The 17,623-nt window shown below is 42.9% G+C and overlaps 2 protein-coding genes across 11 annotated transcripts in view; one reads left to right on the top strand and one right to left on the bottom strand.

Annotated features, from left to right (window-relative positions):
• The window catches only part of CEP63 (centrosomal protein 63), a 44,454-nt gene that overhangs the window by 15,637 nt on the left and 11,194 nt on the right, over positions 1-17,623 (top strand). Inside the window, exons 1-9 of one of the 9 annotated variants that reach the window (XM_075507614.1) lie at positions 4,103-4,266; positions 4,500-4,663; positions 6,830-6,965; positions 8,705-8,885; positions 10,826-10,921; positions 13,151-13,276; positions 14,138-14,251; positions 16,674-16,910; positions 17,170-17,315. In XM_075507614.1, the coding sequence (XP_075363729.1) occupies positions 6,922-6,965; positions 8,705-8,885; positions 10,826-10,921; positions 13,151-13,276; positions 14,138-14,251; positions 16,674-16,910; positions 17,170-17,315 (944 nt within the window). In that variant the 5' untranslated portion in view covers positions 4,103-4,266; positions 4,500-4,663; positions 6,830-6,921. The other 8 variants (XM_075507615.1, XM_075507618.1, XM_075507612.1 and 5 more) reach the window with 8 other exon arrangements.
• Positions 140-4,087, bottom strand: ANAPC13 (anaphase promoting complex subunit 13). 2 transcript variants are annotated; one of them, XM_075507623.1, is made up of 4 exons: positions 3,955-4,087; positions 3,198-3,341; positions 2,792-2,917; positions 140-603 (listed from the first exon to the last, which is right to left on the bottom strand). In XM_075507623.1, exons 3-4 carry the CDS (start codon positions 2,888-2,890, stop codon positions 478-480), a joined length of 225 nt encoding a protein of 74 aa, XP_075363738.1. In that variant the 5' UTR covers positions 2,891-2,917; positions 3,198-3,341; positions 3,955-4,087; the 3' UTR covers positions 140-477. The 2 variants fall into 2 exon arrangements, with proteins under 2 accessions (XP_075363738.1, XP_075363739.1); XM_075507624.1 differs by lacking the exon at positions 3,198-3,341 and having other exon boundaries at positions 3,955-4,046.

A 17,623-nucleotide genomic window follows, 5' to 3' on the forward strand; every position in this document is an offset into this window, starting at 1 on the left:
GGTAACAACTGACTTAACGGTTATTTGTTTTTTGTACACTGAACTCTAACCACAGAATACACAGGAATACTTCTTGGGACATAAGCCTTCAGAGTCAGAAATGATCCCATCGTGAGCTTTGAAATCAGTAACAACTTGAGACAGTAAAAACTGCTTCTTTTATCACATGTAGAAAACATTTAAGATCAGAATTGGCACCAACTTAGGAACAATTTAACAGAAGATATGAAATAATTTTACATAAGAGAAACATTCTGATATTAGCTCTGAGGTGTCAGATAGCCATTGTTATTTCACACTCATTACAGAAGCATTTTAAAGTGTGTTTGGTCACTGTGAGTAGAACCATTGTTTGAATCTGAGTCTTTTTCAGAAATGTCATTTCCTCCTTAGAGAAGCTTATGACAGCAGTGGTCAGCTGAAAAATATTTTTTGTATTGCATTCATGCATCCACTGCATGAGATCTCACTGATTCACTAGTTCCCTGTGGGTGGAACGTTTTCATGGAGATACTGGAGAGCCAAATCCGTCCACTTCATTTCTTGCTCTTTCACAGACTCGGTTGTGCCACCATTGTCTTGCTCTGGTTCAGGAAGCTCATTCTGAGAACAAAAGAGAGGTACAATGCATTCCACACATAATACGCTTCCTGAAGGGAGCGGGTTACTAAGACTTCATATGGATAAATACAAAAATCCACAAACGAGACCAGAGGGTGCATCTGAACAATACATATCATACATACTGATCCACTTAAAAATATTACTAAGCCCAGTTACAAACAATATTCTTTTCACATGAATGTAGTGCTTAATCTGAAAGGTAAATTGGTTTTCCCGGACCCTGGGGCCTTGCTATACACTCAGACTGCACACGCAGTGAAGAAGGAGAATATCTAGCAAATGCAAAATAAGTAAATAATAGTATGATGCAATTACTCCATTGCTTGTTTGCAATGTGTTTCTCTTGCTGTTGCAAGAATACAGATACTGCATTTATTATAGCTGTTATTAAGACAACTGTAACATGTTACTTTCCTATGGCAGGTGACAAATCCTTCCTTGTTCTACATGCTGAACACAGGTGTGGCTGTGCTATATCAACAGTGGAAGTCAGAAACCCCTACCAGGTGCAACACAGAGCTGCTCATAATACAGTAAGAAGGAAGTACAGTTGAAACGAGATTTCATTTTCCTGCCTTATAGTATTTGTTCCGTGTGTTGCTGTAGCAGTGCAGTCACACAGAGTGCTTGTTATTCTGCCAGATACCATTTGGGCAAGAATTCTGAGTTCTAGATCTCTGGAAATCCCAGCGTGAGTGAAATAAAATTTTCCAGTTTTGAAAACAGCATATGATTCGAGCCCATTTGAGTTCACAGGAATCTCTTGAGTGACCACTGGATCAGATGCTCAGGACAGGCTCAAACAGCACTTTACAGCCATTCTGTTTGCTCCTTTACAATGCCGCTGAGTAAATCTCCTGTGAATTTTTGCTGGGTTTTCTATGTGATCAGAGCCAATCCCATCCCTGGGGATCTTTATATCCACAGCCAGGCCTTTCTTTCTATTGTTAGTTGATGAGGCTTCCTGCTCTGAGACTGCCATCTGTATGTGACTGTAAGTAGCTCAAGAGATGGCTGTAAGGAAAGAAACAGTAATGTTTGGACATAGGGTAAAGGCAAATGTCAGCAAGGAACTAGTTTATAATATTTGGCCTGCCTAATAACGGTTATCCCAAGAAAAGGGGGGTTTGGGCTCTTGTATCTGAGAATCACAGTTCTGCAAGATCATTCCCTCAAGCCTAGATCTTGGCAGGAAAACTTGTGTGCTGTATATATGGATTTTGGAGGTGTGTAGCTGCTCCTTGCCCTCTCTGAAAAGACAGTAGTATAAGGGCTAAAGCTTGAGCCATGTCATTGGCAATTTGTAATTATCTCTGTGCTAAAAGAAACTAGCAGCCTGTCAATCCCCACGATCTTAGCATGACTGCTTTGTCAGTGCTAGCCAGGGTAAAGCTTCTGTGCTAGAGAGAACACGGAAAGGGAAAATCCTCAGGTACCTTCCCTGGTAGTTCCCAAATGGCTAAGGAAAACATCAGTGGGGGACATCTGAAGCTTTGACTTGGGGATTTGTGGGATCAGAGGTAGCTTTTCCTCAGCTGCATCTCTCTGGCCTTGTAGCTGTACAACAAGCTGTACACTGCCTGAGAAGGTAACTGCCATGCGTTGGATGCAGTGCTACAAGCAAGAGTCCCACTGCAGATGCCAGTTTGTTCACTACTATCCTTGAACTGGCAACAGCAACAGTGTATTTGGAAAAGACATTTTCCAAATTAGGAAGACATTTGAAAAATTTCCAGCTTCTTTTAATGGAATTTCAGAAAGTGGAAATAAATTGTAACCAAGGCTACAACTGTCAGCATGAGGCTGACCCTCTCTGTTCTACAAACCAACTGGGAAACCACTTCAAACACTAGTAACATGAAGGGGAAGCACAGAGAAAGGATGATTCTACTTCTTCCTGATGCCAAACCCAGAACTGTGTGATGGGAAGGGCACTCCAGTTCCGAGGAGATATGGCAACTGGTCAGGGGAAGAGAAACATCCATGTCCTCGTCTGCACACAGGAATGACTGGCATAAGGATAGAAAAATAGTGAGTCAGATCCATCCCAGGAACCTTTTTTACAAATTAGCTACACCACAAGCGATACTCTCTGTGCCATTTCTTGGAAGGGGCTATGATAAACACACCAGTCTTCACTCAGATTGGTAAGTAGCAATTCACCTACCAGAGGGATAGCTACATCCTCGTATGGCAATTTATCTTCCCTCCATGCATCATCGATCAAATCCAGGATTCTGCCATCCCTTTGCACTTCGCTGTCCATCGTTGTAGCAGGCAAGTACAGCTAAATCTGTGACACAGAGCAGATACTGTTTCTAACATCTGCATCCCCAACCATGTAGCTGGAGTTTGGACTACGGGCTTGTTCCAGTTTTGATCCAATTCCTATTAAGCTTAAACTTTTATGGAAAACCTTGATTTTCCTAATCAACTCAAAAAAGGGTTATAACCACAGGAGAACTACTTAATCTGAAAAGAACACTATCAAACTGAATTGCAGATTGATGAATATAGAAAACTAGCCTGTTATTATTAATTATAGAGGTTTACCTGTGTTTATAGCTACTGACCTTTAGAAGTCTCTTTTGAGTGAGCTTGAGGACCTCGAGCTGCCCCGTCCCCTCTAACTCTGCACAGAACCATTGCTTATTGTTTGCTGCCTGCTCGCTTTCAGTCCCTGATCAGTGCCGTAACTCACCCACACCTTCGCAAGTCTGGGAAAGAGTCAGAACAAAGGATTTAATGGCACACAAAATGCTGCCAAAACCTGAAGTCCAGGAAACTGGTGAAACAGGAGAAAAATAAGACCTGTCTTCCACCCTCAGCTACTATAATAATTCCAGGGGTTTCTTGTGATCGTTTTATTAGTACCCTGCCCTCCTTGAGATGTTGCCTCAGAACTCACCCCTGTGTGACTCCTGCAGGACAGCAGCCAGCAGCAGGAGGCTCGATCGTGCCACGGCTGGAGACTACCGATATTTATTTAAAACCAAACCAGGCTTGGGACTCTCGGAGGGTGCAGGAGCCACCTGGCCATGCCTGGCTCCAGAGCTACACGTTGAACAGGCCTTGCCTTTACACCCTGAGCTGTGGAGCGCTCCAGCCGCCCCGGAGGCAGCCCCGCGGTGGGTGGGGACAGGCGGAGTGCACAGGAACGGCCGGGCGGGGCGCTAGGGACAGGCCTAAGTGCATCCCAGCCCCGGTAACCGGGGCGATGCGGCCCTCTGCCCCTCCCGGTAGCCCTCCCGGACACTGCAGCCCCGCGGCCCTCCCGGTGCCACCCGCCCCGGGCGACGCGGCCCCCCTACCCCTCCCGCTGCCCCCTACCCTGCTCATCTCCGGCAGGCAGCCTCGGCGCCGGCAGTGCGCAGGCGCAGCGCTCGCGCAGGCGCAGCGCTCGCCCGCCGCCGAGGCCCCGGTTTGGCTCCGCCGTTAGATCGGCAGCGACGGGGCGTGGGAGGAAGGACGGACGGACGGACGGACCGACCGACCGACCGGTGGCGGGAGTGTTTGCGGGGAGGGGAGGCAAACCAAGCTACACCCGGCCCGGCCCACTGCTGGCCTCCTGCCAGGAGGGCGCCGCCCGCCGCCCCACAGTCAGCGACAGGGCTGGGGCGGCGCGGGCAGCCCGGAGCGCAGGTCGGCCCGGGGCGGGGGGGTCGGGGGCCTCTCCCCGGGGAGCGCCTCGGCCTGCGGGCCGAAACGCTCCCCTTCGGGGTGTGTGTGTAAGCGTCGTAAGTGGTCATTCAGTGTCGAGGGTCCCGTTGGGGAGGAACTAAAAGATAGTATGATGAGGGTGCGTCTTCCGGAGGGCTGTTCTGGAGGGGCCGGGTGGCTTTACGGGGAGCACTGCTGAGGGGATGCTGTTCCAGGTCACTTCTTGCCCCAGAGAAGCACTAGCTGCGTCGGGGTGGTTCCCGCCGGGCTCCTCCCTGGCCTTAGAACAGCCGGAGATGGCATTTCCAGCGGCTGGCAAGGGTTTATTGGTGCTTTTGGGAAGTTCTTCCTGCAACGTGGGTCGTGCTTTTTGTTCATTGTAAGCTTACTTCTAGCAACGCTTTAAAATTGCATCCTACTGTCTTTTTTAAATGCAAAATAATCCCAACCTTTTTTCACAGGCAGTATTAAGTCCTCCTGCGTATTGCCAATTTTTCTCCACTTGACTCTACTGCTGCAATTCCTTCTTGAGTTGGGATGCTAAACGTTGATGATTTTTAAATGTTTTCTCTCCCCCCTCCCCCCCCCCCCCCCCCCAACTTCAGAAGTGACAGGCCAGCTCTTGTTGCTTCAGCTGTAGTTAATGGCAGAGATTGTTTCCTCTTGTGGTATTTGTGTGGGTCTTTGCTCAGTTGCCTGTAACTTGCATATTGCAAGACTTGCAAGCTTGAGAGGTCAAAATATAATACCAAGTCAACAAACCTGATGTAGCGTAAAACTGGCTAGAGGTGTCTGATTTTAAGGCTCTTCCCCCAAACCCGGGTAAGCTGGCAAGTATGCAAAGCTGGCAGATTCAGGCATCTTATGTTGGGGGCCCTGCCTAAAGCCTAACAGAAGCAAGAGTAAATGCTGTCTGGCTCCTCATGACACTAGAGCTTTCAGTGTTGAACTGATCCCAACCTCTCATGGAATGAACTGCTGATAAAGAGCTTGGGTTGCTTTCTGGATTTTCTTTTTGAGTTTTAGCAGATGTTCTCTGTGGTGGACAGTGAAATCTCTCTGCTACCCACTGAAAATCGATTCTGTGTAGGTGTGATTAGAATGAAACAGAAGAGCTGCTACTGGCTAATGTCCACTGTTGCCACTTGGAGAACTCTGTTCGAGTGCTATCAGCAGCTCTGGGGATCTGCTCATCTGCTCTCCTCAGCAGCTCTGCCATCAGCATCACAACAAAAATGTTCTGCACACTGACTGAATTTTGTTAAGCACAGACAGGACCAGAGAGAGACAAAACATTATCAGAATAGGGATAGGAATTTTTTTTTTTCTCAGTGAAATACTTATTTTCTCTATGTGTGTGGTTTAAAATCCATCTGAACTCCGAAGGACAGGCTTTAATCTCTGGATGGTGTTTTAAAATGCTGTAGGAGCAGGATAGAAGCTCTGATGGAAGTAAAAGAGAGCAAAGCTGAGACTGTGTTTCTGAAAGTCTCACTTTCTGTGACCTGCTGCCCCTTTTGTTGATTGCTTAATAATGCCATATTAACCTTTGAGGAAGGATGTTGTGACGGTCCATCTCTGCATACTTGAGAAAGTGTGTAGATGTTTTGGAAACAGAGGATTGTGTGAATACCTTGTCAGAGTGAAACTGAAGTGTAATTTTGTATCCTCAGGATGAGTTTAACCATTTTTCTGTTAGAGAGTCACAGTTTCATGGAGGAGCCACTGAAATAAATTCTAGCTTTCTGGGTGTGGTTCCGTGGTAACTTTCATTTTTTTTTATTCCCTATTTTTGCCTTTAATGTAAACCTTTCTTGTTTCACAAATACTTGAAACTTCTATGTGTATGCATACATACATGTGTTCGTAACTTAAAGGATGTAATTTTTACCTAAGACAATCTACTGCTACTGTAAACCTGTGCAACTTATTTTCATACCTTAAGGCACCAGAGGAATTTTTAAAGAGTTAATGCTGTCTTAAAAGAAAATTCTCACAACCATATGAACTAGCAATGTGTCCTGAATGCAATCGTAAACTGTGTAGTCTGTTTTACCTAGTCTGCAATAGAGACCTGGGAGAGACCTAGTTTATGGATAGATTCTTACTGCTACTTGCTACAAGGTCCTTATGGTTTTTCTCTGAAGTGACAAATGCCACTGTTGGAGGTGGATCTTGGGCTGGCCTGTTTGGAAGTCCCTGCCTGTTACTGATCCTCCAGTGCACCCAAGAGACAGGAGATCTGCCAGCCCCAGTGTGCTGAGTTCGCCTGTTTGCTGAAGTGCAGATTCAGTGCTCATTCACTGCTGCTGTTTAAGCTATTCTGTTCGTTAGATCACATGATTATATCACTGCAATTTGATAGTGCTGAATGGTTGCATTAAGTCTTTTTTTTTTTTTTTGTAGAAAAATCTGTTTTCCTTTATTTGGTGGATATTTGGCTTTTAAGTTCATGAAGGTGACCACTGTTTTCCTCACCTGCAATTGTGTGCTAATTGTAATTTTTTTAACTTCTTGCCTTTGTGGACTTCTGCTTGTTCTGCAGTTGGATGGAGAAGTAGCCTTGTTCCTACATTGCCATGGGTGACTGCTGCTTTTGTGTACTTTCCTAGCTGCTAAAGCCACAAGGATTTGGTGATGGAGGCTTTGCTGGAAGGAATGCAAAGAAATGGTCAGGGGAGGTATGTATGCAACAGTATACACCAGTCATTCAAAATAGTTTAAGTACTAACCTTCCCTCTTATTCAGAATCAAATCCTCTGGTATCAGACAAAGCTTCTGTTGCTTAAATAAGGGCTTTGGAGTTTGTTCACTAGCGCACGCTGGTGGACAAATACCGTGTGCAGTGGCCTTCAGCTGGTGCAGAAGCAAAGTCACTGGGTGAGCTGGCTTTGTAGTAATCCCTTGTCAGATATTATAGTCTTAATTGTTAGAAATTTAGTTTTACATCTTCCTGAAAACCTTACCTCTTTTTTTGTTGTTGTGTAAACCCTTCTTACTGTCTAATATCAGGAGCAGTAGTAAGTAAACGTGTAAATAAATATTTTTTTTTGTAACAGCCTTGCAAGGTTAATGTGACATGACTTTGTTGTCTGTTTTTATTGAAAACATCTGATTATTTCCTGCTCGTGTTGAAACTGCAGAGTCCCATTCATCTCTGAAGAATCCTTAATGCTCTGTCTTAGGTGAAAGTATCTAGACTTTTGGATCCCCGAGAGAGACTGTAGTGCCAATAATGGGGAAAAAAGTGCTTAATGTGTTAAACAAGCATGAAGCAAAAGTCACTGATGCCATTTTCATAGTCATCTTTGAGAATGTGATGCAAGTTTACTGATACCGTTATCTTCTACAGAGAACTGGTTGCAGAAATCAAGTTTAGACTTAGCTTTACATTAGCAGATGCTGTGAAGGAAATGTTCTTGCTCTGCATAATAGCTGCTAATTTTTAGTTAACTTGCAGGATAGGGTGAGCTTAAAATTTAACTGATTTTGGCTCCTTTAAGGAGTATTTCTTTCCCTATAGAAAAACTGCCAAGTTGTGAAGTGTGCATATGCTCTGGGGGAACAGAGAAATTTCAATCCCTTAGCCTATTGATTTCCATTTCTTTTCAGTGCTTCCTGTTTGACAGGCAAATTAAAGGGGTAAAGATCATCATGGAGTTCACCACCCTCTAGGGCTGTATCTTGCAAGCCTTAATATTGTCCCTGGCTTAGCAGCTTCTGAAGTTTTAGAGGAGTTAGTTGAATTGGCTTCAATAATTTACTGCACCAAATTAGAAATTGCAGCATCGCTAGGGAGCATACTCTCCCCAATGGATTGTGAATGTTTTATTCTTCATTATCATGTTGTCATCCAACCCCCTCTACTTCGGGGTTTGTCTGCATTTGTGATAAACTTCTGTTTTCAGGAGCTGATAGCTTGGCTGTAAGATTTCTCTGGTGACTGAAACTTGGTATAAAATACCTCTGCCTGGAGAGCAATTAAGGCAAATACAAAATATGGATAAAACATGTTCCGGTTTATTTAGATAATGCATAGTACCGAGACAAAGGGATAAGTGTTTATAGGTGCTTGTAATGGTTCTCTGTATAGAAGACAACCCCTCTACATTTAAAGTGTGTAGGTCATTTGTTCTCACTGGGATTTCACAAGTATTCTTCATTGGTCATTGCCAAGTTTAGATCTCTGCCCAGTGATATGAACATACCACTTGTGGGATATTGCATTAGAGAATGGGATGAGCGTGTAAGTATTAAGTATATTTCCCTGATAGCTAATTTGCATAGAGTTCAAAGCACCGCATGTGCAGAGTTGGTCTCTTGGTGCAAATCAGGTTGTTTTGCTGACTTCATTGGTATGGGACACTGGACCTGTGTTGGGTGGTGCCTGCTTTGTAACTTCAAGCTTTTTCCCTTCCAGTGGTGGGTTCTTGACTTCCTGTGAGGCTGAGCTGCAGGAGCTGATGAAGCAGATCGACATTATGGTGGCTCACAAGAAATCTGAATGGGAAGGACAGACACAGGCTTTGGAAGCTTGCCTGAGTGTTCGAGAGCAGGAACTTTCCTCTGCTAGGGCTGCTCTACAGGAAAAATATAAGGAGGTACCGCTTCAGGTTCATAGTTTCATGATTGGTGTCGACCTGTGTGTTTTACATGTTACAAATACAATATAAAGACTGAACCTGAATTCCAGAGTTTGACTTTGCATGGACATGTGTTTCGGGTATTGTTTCATCTGTGTTGTTTTTTTTTTTTTTAATGTTTAAATGCTAAGCCAAAACAAGGGGTTAACTTAGCAAATAGCTGTGCTAAGCAAAACAGGAGCCTGTCTCATAATGGGAAGTCAGGAATAGAATTTACGAAGGAGCCTGTTGGAACAAGGTGTCTGATTCATAATTCAATCAAAGTCAAGTGATCAACTCCCTAAGGGTTGGTGGAAGTCCACAGACTGAATTGTCAGAGTGAGAGAACCCAGAGATGCTGAATCTGGATACAACAGTAATCGACAGCCCAGCAACATGCAGTCATTGGTAGAAAGAACCTTTAGTGGTATAAACTACACCAAGATATTGCTGGGAGATTCTCCAAGAGCTATTTTATGCAGCTCAGGTTTAGTAGCCTTTAATTAAAGGTGTGGGGGAAGTGCACCAAATTTCTGTATTCGTGGAGAAGTATCAGTAAGTGAAGTTTCTGCATAGGATGTGGGCCATTAACTTTCTCTTGTGCAAATGAATTGATGTATCTTTTCTTGGATCAGAGGAAACCAGCAGGAGTCTGGGTGGCTATCTCTTAAGATCTAGCCTCACTGACTTTTTCTGAAAGCATTTAAAATTTGTCCTTATGTTTATAGCTGCTGTGTCCTATCTTTCGGCAGACTCTTCGCTACAAGTTGTGTTTTGGCAGCTCTCTGTGGAAGTTGCTTTGACTTCTTGGGTCAAAAGCCAGCTGATAACTGCACAAGCAGTTGGGTTTTTTGAATGCCTGTACAACTATACTACAGCTATTACATCCTCAAAATTACCCAAGTACTGCTGTAGCTTTTAGTAACTTGATGTGGAATCTAGTAAAATAAAGAGAAGTGGGTTAAGAACTCTGTAGTTTCTGTTAATATGATCAGGTGCTTCTACTGGTCCACATGGCAAGTTTTGGAAGTAATGTCTTTGTTACAGAGTTACTAAATCTGGAGTCATGCTACAGGATTTTCGTTTGCAAGAATTGTCATTTTTTTCCTACAAGTTAGCATTGTTATTATCAATTGTGTTTTTTCAAGACACTTTTGAAATATTTCTTACCACCAAAAGCAAACATTGATTTCAAAACTGAACTGTAAACTATGGTTAAAGTCACTACTGGAGTATATTCATCCTTTTGGTTTACTCATATGAATTTTCTGTGATGATTTCGTTTAATTTTACTTTGTTGGCTCCTTTGGACCTGCAGTTAGAAAGGTGGCTGCTTTGGGTTGTGGATAGGAAAAAGATGGGAGGAAAAAAAAAAAAAAGCCAAAAATGAGTCCGAGGAGTATTTGAATCGATGTAAGACAAGTCTTCCCCATGAGTTTCAAAGCTCCATTTCTTTCTTTGCCCCCCTCATCTCTATGTATTATTTGGAATCTCTGCTTTACCTGAGTGTAGTAAGATAATGACATGGCCATCTTTTCTCTTGGTAGATAGGTTGAAATCATAATGCATGTTTATGAAGAATTTGATCAAAATGCCAGATAAAAATAGCCTTTTGACACAAGCCAAAACTGTCGGTTTCATCCCAAAAAATGAAAGCCAGAAACTGGATCAAAACAAGAGGCCAGAATAGAAACAGTTCTGGCCCCAGCCTGTCAAAGATTTAGGCATAGACTTGGTCTGATTCGTAGTGAGTGACCCCATTGAAATGTGCAGTTGTTAACAGAATTAGGATCTGTTAATAGTCATTTACCGCTCCTACTATAATGTGTATTTATGAAATGAAAACTAATCCCAGTACCTACTGACAATAAAGTCTACTTCTGTTGTCGTATTGATTTGCTTTTTAACTCTTCGTTCAGGTTGGCATGTTGCGTCACCAAGTAGAAGACATGGAAAAAGCTAAACAGGACATGGTTAGAGAATATGAACAACAGCTGAAGAAATTTCAAGAGGAGGTGAGTTGCAAAAAGAGAAGATTGATTTTTAGTTCCCGGTTGATATATAATCTGATAGGTGAAATACTTTGCATCATTGCTTTTGTTTAAATGCCATGGTTTTAAAACTTCCCATTCTTTTAATGTTTATGTTCTTACAAAAAAGAGCATTGAGCGTAGACAAAGTTTTATTTTTATGCTTCATGTTTTTTGCGCTTCAGAGGAACTTGGTGACGAACAGAAAACGGTTGGGAGTAGAAATGTGTAGTAAATGTATTGGTGCAATTTTCATGTGTTAGACATCTGCATAAGTTTACTGCAAAAATGTCCTGTGTTCACCATAGTGCTTGTTCTGAAGTTGCCATGGGTACAGGTGGCAGCAGTTTGCTCCTTCAGCATTTTGTGAAATTAAAAAAGGGTGGTGGTGTAACTGGCCTTGGTCGTATGAGATCAAGAGATGAGAATGGTATGTAGTCTCATTCTTTTTGCCTCCATTGACTCTGATTTTGTTGGTAAGGATTTTGTTCTCTCGAGGCATATTAGTCTTAATACACATAATAAAAACTAAGTATACTTAGAAAATATTTTTTGAAAATAATTTCAGAGATTTCATCTCAAAAAGCTTCTTATTCACTGCAGGGTGGTACGTGTGGAATGTCCTGCAGATGGTATAACAGCATTCCATGTTTATGCCTTAAGTATTTGCCTGTCTCCACTTGCTTGTCAGTAGCAGTGAGTTAAATGGCCTGAACAGCTAGTAGAGCATTGACCTGTTTTCTCTGGAGGGTTGGGCCTAGTTCAAGCTCACTGTAAGTTAAATTAATTTGATAGTCTCTGCTTTGACGACAGAAGGCATCTGTCCTCATTTAAAACACCTTACTATTCAGTATGACTAACAGTCTTCATTCACTAGATGTTCCCACTGGAATTGTGGATAAGCTGCAAAGAAAAGCTGAGGTGCATTGGCAGATCTGCCTAAATTGCTAAGGCTAAAATACAGTGTGTGTGTGGCCAAAATTGCAATGTGTTGATATTTTACCCACACAGTATTAATGTAGATGACATTAAGCTCCAATATTCCTCAGTCTTCTGTTCTTAGTACTGTTTGGGGAAATTCTTTCTGTCTCGGTTTACCACCCTTACCAGTAAAATTACAGGTACAGTGTCTAACTCACTGATATTGTTGAAGGAATAAACCTGTAATCTCCTGATGTGTTTGGCAAAAGATGTTCCTATATTAACTCTAAGCCTGTATGTCTGTCCATTCCCATTTAACATGCCTACGTACTTTGCTGACTCAGGGCTCTGGAGAACCTTTTGTGACTAGTGCATGAGGTCTTGATTCGGATGTTTTTTCTTCTCATGGTCCTTCTGTTAATCCATGAGCTTTCTCCATCAGTAAAATGGGAGTGATGACTTCTCTAATTCACGTGGCGATTTGGAAACCTTTTTATTTAATAGTTGAGTTGGGTGGAGCTCATCAAATGGAAAATTCCGTGCAAGTTGCAAGTGATTATTTGCACAGAGGGTCATTTAAATGTCAAGAGTTTTTTCCTCATTCCTGCTTCTGATACGACTTTAGCATTCTAGCAGTAGGCGTAGGAGTGATATTTTTCTGTTGGCATTCTCCACTCATTGTGAAATACATAGTGTATCTAAGCAGAAAATGACAGATGAAGTAGTGTTGATATTATGCATAATGGCAATTCTCAAATCTTCCTTCTCCCACTAAGCGGAAGAGTTCCAGTTCCCACCTGAGCTTCACAACTGTATTTTAATCACATAAGAAACTGTACCCCTGTGTAGAACTAACCCCACCCTGTGTGTGGTGTGATGTGCCCCTCTGTATGAGGAAATCAACCACAGGTACTGCCTGCTATTACTGTGGCTGGGAGCCACCTGTAGAGAGAGAGGTACCATGCTCTTGCTGCATTAACAGCTACATGTAAACTTCCATCTTATCAATATTTTAGTCATGTTTTAATAGTGGTAAGACAGAGGTCTAATTAGAGCTGCTGATGTCACGACTTCAGTGGCATCATACTACTCTTACACAACTTGGCATATTTTGCAATCCTGTTGGTATAATAGGCTCATTATACAAATAGAAGTCTTCACGTGCAAGCTGTGTGGCCTTGATTAGGGGAATTGTTTGTGTGAAGCCATTTTGTGTACCTTCTTTCAAAGTGCTGTTTAATTCTTGCCGTGGGGCCTTGAACAAAGTTGTTTCTTTCACTGAATTCCTTGCAGTTGTCCAGGCTGAGGAGGAGCTATGAGAAGCTGCAGAAGAAACAACTAAGAGAAGCTAGAGGAGAAGCTAACAAGAGACAAGGGGAGGACCAGTTTGAAATGAGCCGACTGACCAGGAAGCTGGAGGTATCTAGTGAAAAAGCCAATGCTAGTCAGAGTTTGTATGTGTTAACTGACTTTCTGGGCTTCACTGATGAAAGAATAGTCAACTAGGAAGTACACTATGAATCATGCTTAAAAAGTACTCTCCATCTACTCTCCAAGTGTAGCTCTTCTCAACTGCTTGTGTAATAGAAGCAATTTCCTGCGTTGGGGCCTCTGAGTACACAGGATGAACTATGCCGCTGTTCTTATTCTTAGACTAAATAAAAGGAAGAAGGTGCTGAAAGGGTAATTAATTATGTGAATGGAATGAATTCCAGTGTGGTGAGGTTGTCATCTCACTTCTTTGAGGAGGAGGGAGCTACATGTCAAACTTCTTCTCAACCCTATCTCATCTTTTAATCTTTGCACTCAATTTTCTTCTACTGTACCCTGAAGATGTGGCTAACAAACACATCTGACTGATGTAGTGCCCAGTTTCTGGAGCGGAGATTAGCATTAAAATTCTGTAGTTCATACTTGCCATCTTAGTGATTTCAATAGCAGCATGTTTTGGAAGCTGAAGCCAGTCTGAATTGTTAAACCTCTGACAGCAAATCCATGAAACTAGCCATGAATCTGTTAGCACTTAACATTTGTAAACAGCAATAATTGACACTGACGTTTTAACTCAGGAGGGAAAGAAATACAGCAAGCACAGTATGTGAGGGGTTTTGTACTGCTGAGTTGGTGCATCAAATGACTGGCTAATGGTTTCCCTGCTGTGGGGAAAGGTGCATGAGGATATGGTGGAGAGAGAAAGCAAACATGGATATGAACTAGAAGGGGGCCTTCTTGTCAACTGCATGGACATACTGCTCCAAGCCACCCCTGCTGTCCTTGCAGGAGTTTCGTCAAAAATCACTTGACTGGGAGAAGCAGCGCTTGCTTTACCAGCAGCAGGTGGCATCGCTGGAAGCACAGAGGAAGGCTTTGGCTGAGCAATCTGAGCTCATTCAGGTACAATTAATATGTGCTGAAAGTTTTTGTTTTGTTTGTGGCAGCAGGTGGGAGAGGAGGGAGGGGGGGAGAGGGAGAGACTAATGAAATCTCTCAGGCTTGAATCCAGTTTAGGTTGCCATTGAAATGACTTTTAATGTCCCAGTGGAATAAGGCTTACTTGTATAAGTGCTGCATGGAAAAAAGATCTGGAGTCTGTCAACAGAGGTTAGATAAACCTTGTGCAGCTCTCCCTGCCACCCCTCCAATTAGTAGAGAAGATAGTAGGATGAAACTTTCCCTAGGAGACAGAGACCACAGCATATGACACTTTAAAATAGCTGTTACATCATGTCGTCTAGTTCAAAGCTGTGTACCTGCCAGTAGCTAAATATGTACCTTGTAGGTCCAGCTCAGAGGATGATGTTGGAAAATAGTCTTCCCTTATGACAGATACTTCTGCAAAGTGCTGAAGTAACAGCAGTTTTCAGCCCTCCCCCCCCCCCCCTTTTTTTTTTTTTAAATCTCTTAAGGGCAACAAGTAGTGGGGCTGCTGTTCCTGAAAAGCTAATCGTTCGGTGAGTTAGTGGTGCTGCAGCAGAGTGAGATGAATTGACCTAGAGCACAGCTGTGAAGTCACACTGACACAATCACACCAGACACTGATAAGAAGCTCTTGCTGGGGGCTTTCCACTTAATGGGCTCCTGAGTTGCTCTTGAGTGGAAGCTCCTGCAAGGAGGAAGCTTGTGATGACAGGATTGAAGCTGGCTCTGACAGGGGCTTTGTGAGAGGCTGACACTAGATCTACAAATGCAGAGAGAGTCGTTGAGCAGAAGGTCTTGCTGCTCTCCTGTCTTTGTATCATTGATAGCTCAATTGTCTGAGAACAGATGTGTCCTTGGAGTGCAGGCTGGTATACTGGAGCGAAGAGGAACTCTTCTTACTGTGCAACAGAAAACCAAGAATTTGGGGAGATTTTTCCTAGGCGGTATAGATGACTTAGGTGCATAGGTACTGTGAACAAACTGCCTGAATCCTCAATTTCTTTGAAAAGCCCAGCATGAAAGTGCTAATTTTTTGCCTTGGATGTTTCTATGCATTTTGTATGCTTGGTTGTTTTTCTGGCACAAGGTCAAGCTGAGATCTGTGACCATGGAGTACTTCCCCTTTCTCTTCTTTCAGCTGGCTTCCCCTCATATCTTTCAGTGCAGCTTAGGGAAGCCTGGCATTCTTACCCAGTTATGAGCACCTTCCTGTAATACCTGCAACCTTTAAAGTCAACAGGTGAAACTTGGAATTCTGTGCTGTCCTGCATGTTCTGTGGCTGGAAATAAAAGATAGCTTAAATGTTCTCTTAATGCAGAAATAAACATTCAGGTAGTCTGGCACTCTGGTTTCTTGGGTGGAGAAAGGCTGTACTTTAAACTCTTGCCCCTCCTGATTACCTTTTCTGTCATGACTATTCAAATAATGAAAAGACTGTAATCAAAATTATACCATAGTCTTCCAAATGCACAGTTCCTATAGTTTTCTCAGTTATGAGGCATTATGTGTCAGGCAATAAATCAAGGCATGTGGTGATTCTGAAGCTGGCAGGAATTGCTACTCTTAGAAATTGGGACTAAAGGACTACTCAAATATTTTGTTTCAGCTTTTAAAGATTATAAGGTCCTATACAAAAAGGGAGTATATCAAGTGAATATTCTTAGAAGCTTATATGAGAGCTGGCTTGTTAAATTTCACCAGCTAGCTATGTGGAAAGAAATGCTATGAAATAAAGTATTGTGCCTATAAATAATGGAGCATGTATTGTTTGCTAGTCATATATTCCTTATAATTTTCTTTGTCTGCCATTAAAACAATGAAACATTCAAAGTGAGCATTCTCGCAAGCTGTTGGAACCAGATATTTACTGCATAAAGCAAAACATAATTGACTGTTACACCCAGTTCGGTTTTTGATCTGTTTGGTGGTTGTGGTTTTTTTCATTGTGCACCAAGAGCTGCTTTCTGTCCTGGTGTGGAATTAATGTTTGGGTAATCTCTAGCTTGTGTATGGTATTTGCAAACCTTCTTACGTGCTGCCATTTCTCCTGGTCTAGCCTTAGATTAACAAGCAAAAAATAGAAAGCAGCTTTTTTCTTAGGCAGTTCATGCTCAGACAACTTGAGTGATTTGAGATCCTCTTTTCCCAGATTCTCTTTGAACCCCTTTTGGAATCAGAGGGCCCCCTCATTTGTTTTTTATTCTGTTTGTCTTCAGAAGTTTTACTCATCGTGTAACCCTGGAACAATACTTTCCCTAATTTCCTGAAAGGTGGCGTTGCTTACTTTGAGAACGTGACACTTCTTGTTAGACAAAGAAATCTGTAGTTGTTTTGAAGGTAGTTTTGATACACTGTGTTTTTTATAATTTAGCTTTAATGCAAACTGATTGCTCTTAGCAGACTCAGCTTGCCAATCGGAAGCAGATTCTGGAGTCAGTGGAGCTGGCTAGCCGATCGGAAATCCAGCACTTAACCAGCAAGCTGGAGAGGGCCAATGATGCTATCTGTGCCAATGAGTTGGAGGTGGAGAGGCTTAACATGAGAGTGGACGACCTGACCGAAAACAATCGGATCATTCTGGAAGATCAGCAAAGAGTTCAAGAAGAATTAAGGCAATCCAAGAAAATGTTAGAGGTCAGTGGAGGAATTGTTAGGAAACTGAACATAAAGCAGTGCTTGTGAGAAGTAGCAGGAAGGCTCTTCATCCCAGAGCTCCTATCTCTTTCTAGAGCCTTTGTAAATTTCCTGATTGGCCTCAAAGCTGGCTTGGTACCCACGTGGTGCTCTGCAGTATTTCCAAGGGTTCCTTAAAAATCTGATCAACCTCTCATCGCCCTACAACAAACTCATTTGGTCCATCTTGCAACAGTCATTCCTTTTCTCTCCTGTGCAGGTGCTACAGGATGAGAAGATGGAACTTAGAGCCACCTTGCAGTCTCAGGAAGATTTCATTGACAGCTCCAAGCTGCACCAGGAACAGTTACAGAAAGAGCTGGCCAGGGTGACTGAAACTCTTCGCACAAAAGAATTCCTCATCAGGTAACATCTGTGCCTCACTGGTACTTATGCTCTTGAATCCAGATCTATATTCCAGGTTCTTCCGCTGAGGATGGTAGAAGCATTGGCCGGGCCCAAAGAGTGGTGGTGAATGGAGTTTGGCGGCCAGTCACAAGCGGTGTTCCCCAGGGCTCTGTGCTGGGGCCAGTTCTGTTTAATATCTTTATCAATGACCTGGATGAAGGGATCGAGTGCACCCTCAGTAAGTTTGCAGATGACACCAAGTTGGGCAGGAGTGTTGATCTGCTTGAGGGTAGGAAGGCTCTGCAGAGGGACCTGGACAGGCTGGA

This window comes from Mycteria americana, chromosome 7 (genome assembly GCF_035582795.1).
Source record: "Mycteria americana isolate JAX WOST 10 ecotype Jacksonville Zoo and Gardens chromosome 7, USCA_MyAme_1.0, whole genome shotgun sequence".
NCBI lineage: Eukaryota > Metazoa > Chordata > Aves > Ciconiiformes > Ciconiidae > Mycteria > Mycteria americana.

Excerpts from the sequence above, each read along its gene's own strand:
- ANAPC13 (XM_075507623.1), bottom strand. The coding sequence starts at position 2,890 with ATGGACAGCGAAGTGCAAAGGGATGGCAGAATCCTGGATTTGATCGAT. Across the intron at positions 604-2,791 it reads AGGATGTAGCTATCCCTCTG|AATGAGCTTCCTGAACCAGA; the intron begins GTAGGTGAATTG and ends TTTTGTTCTCAG.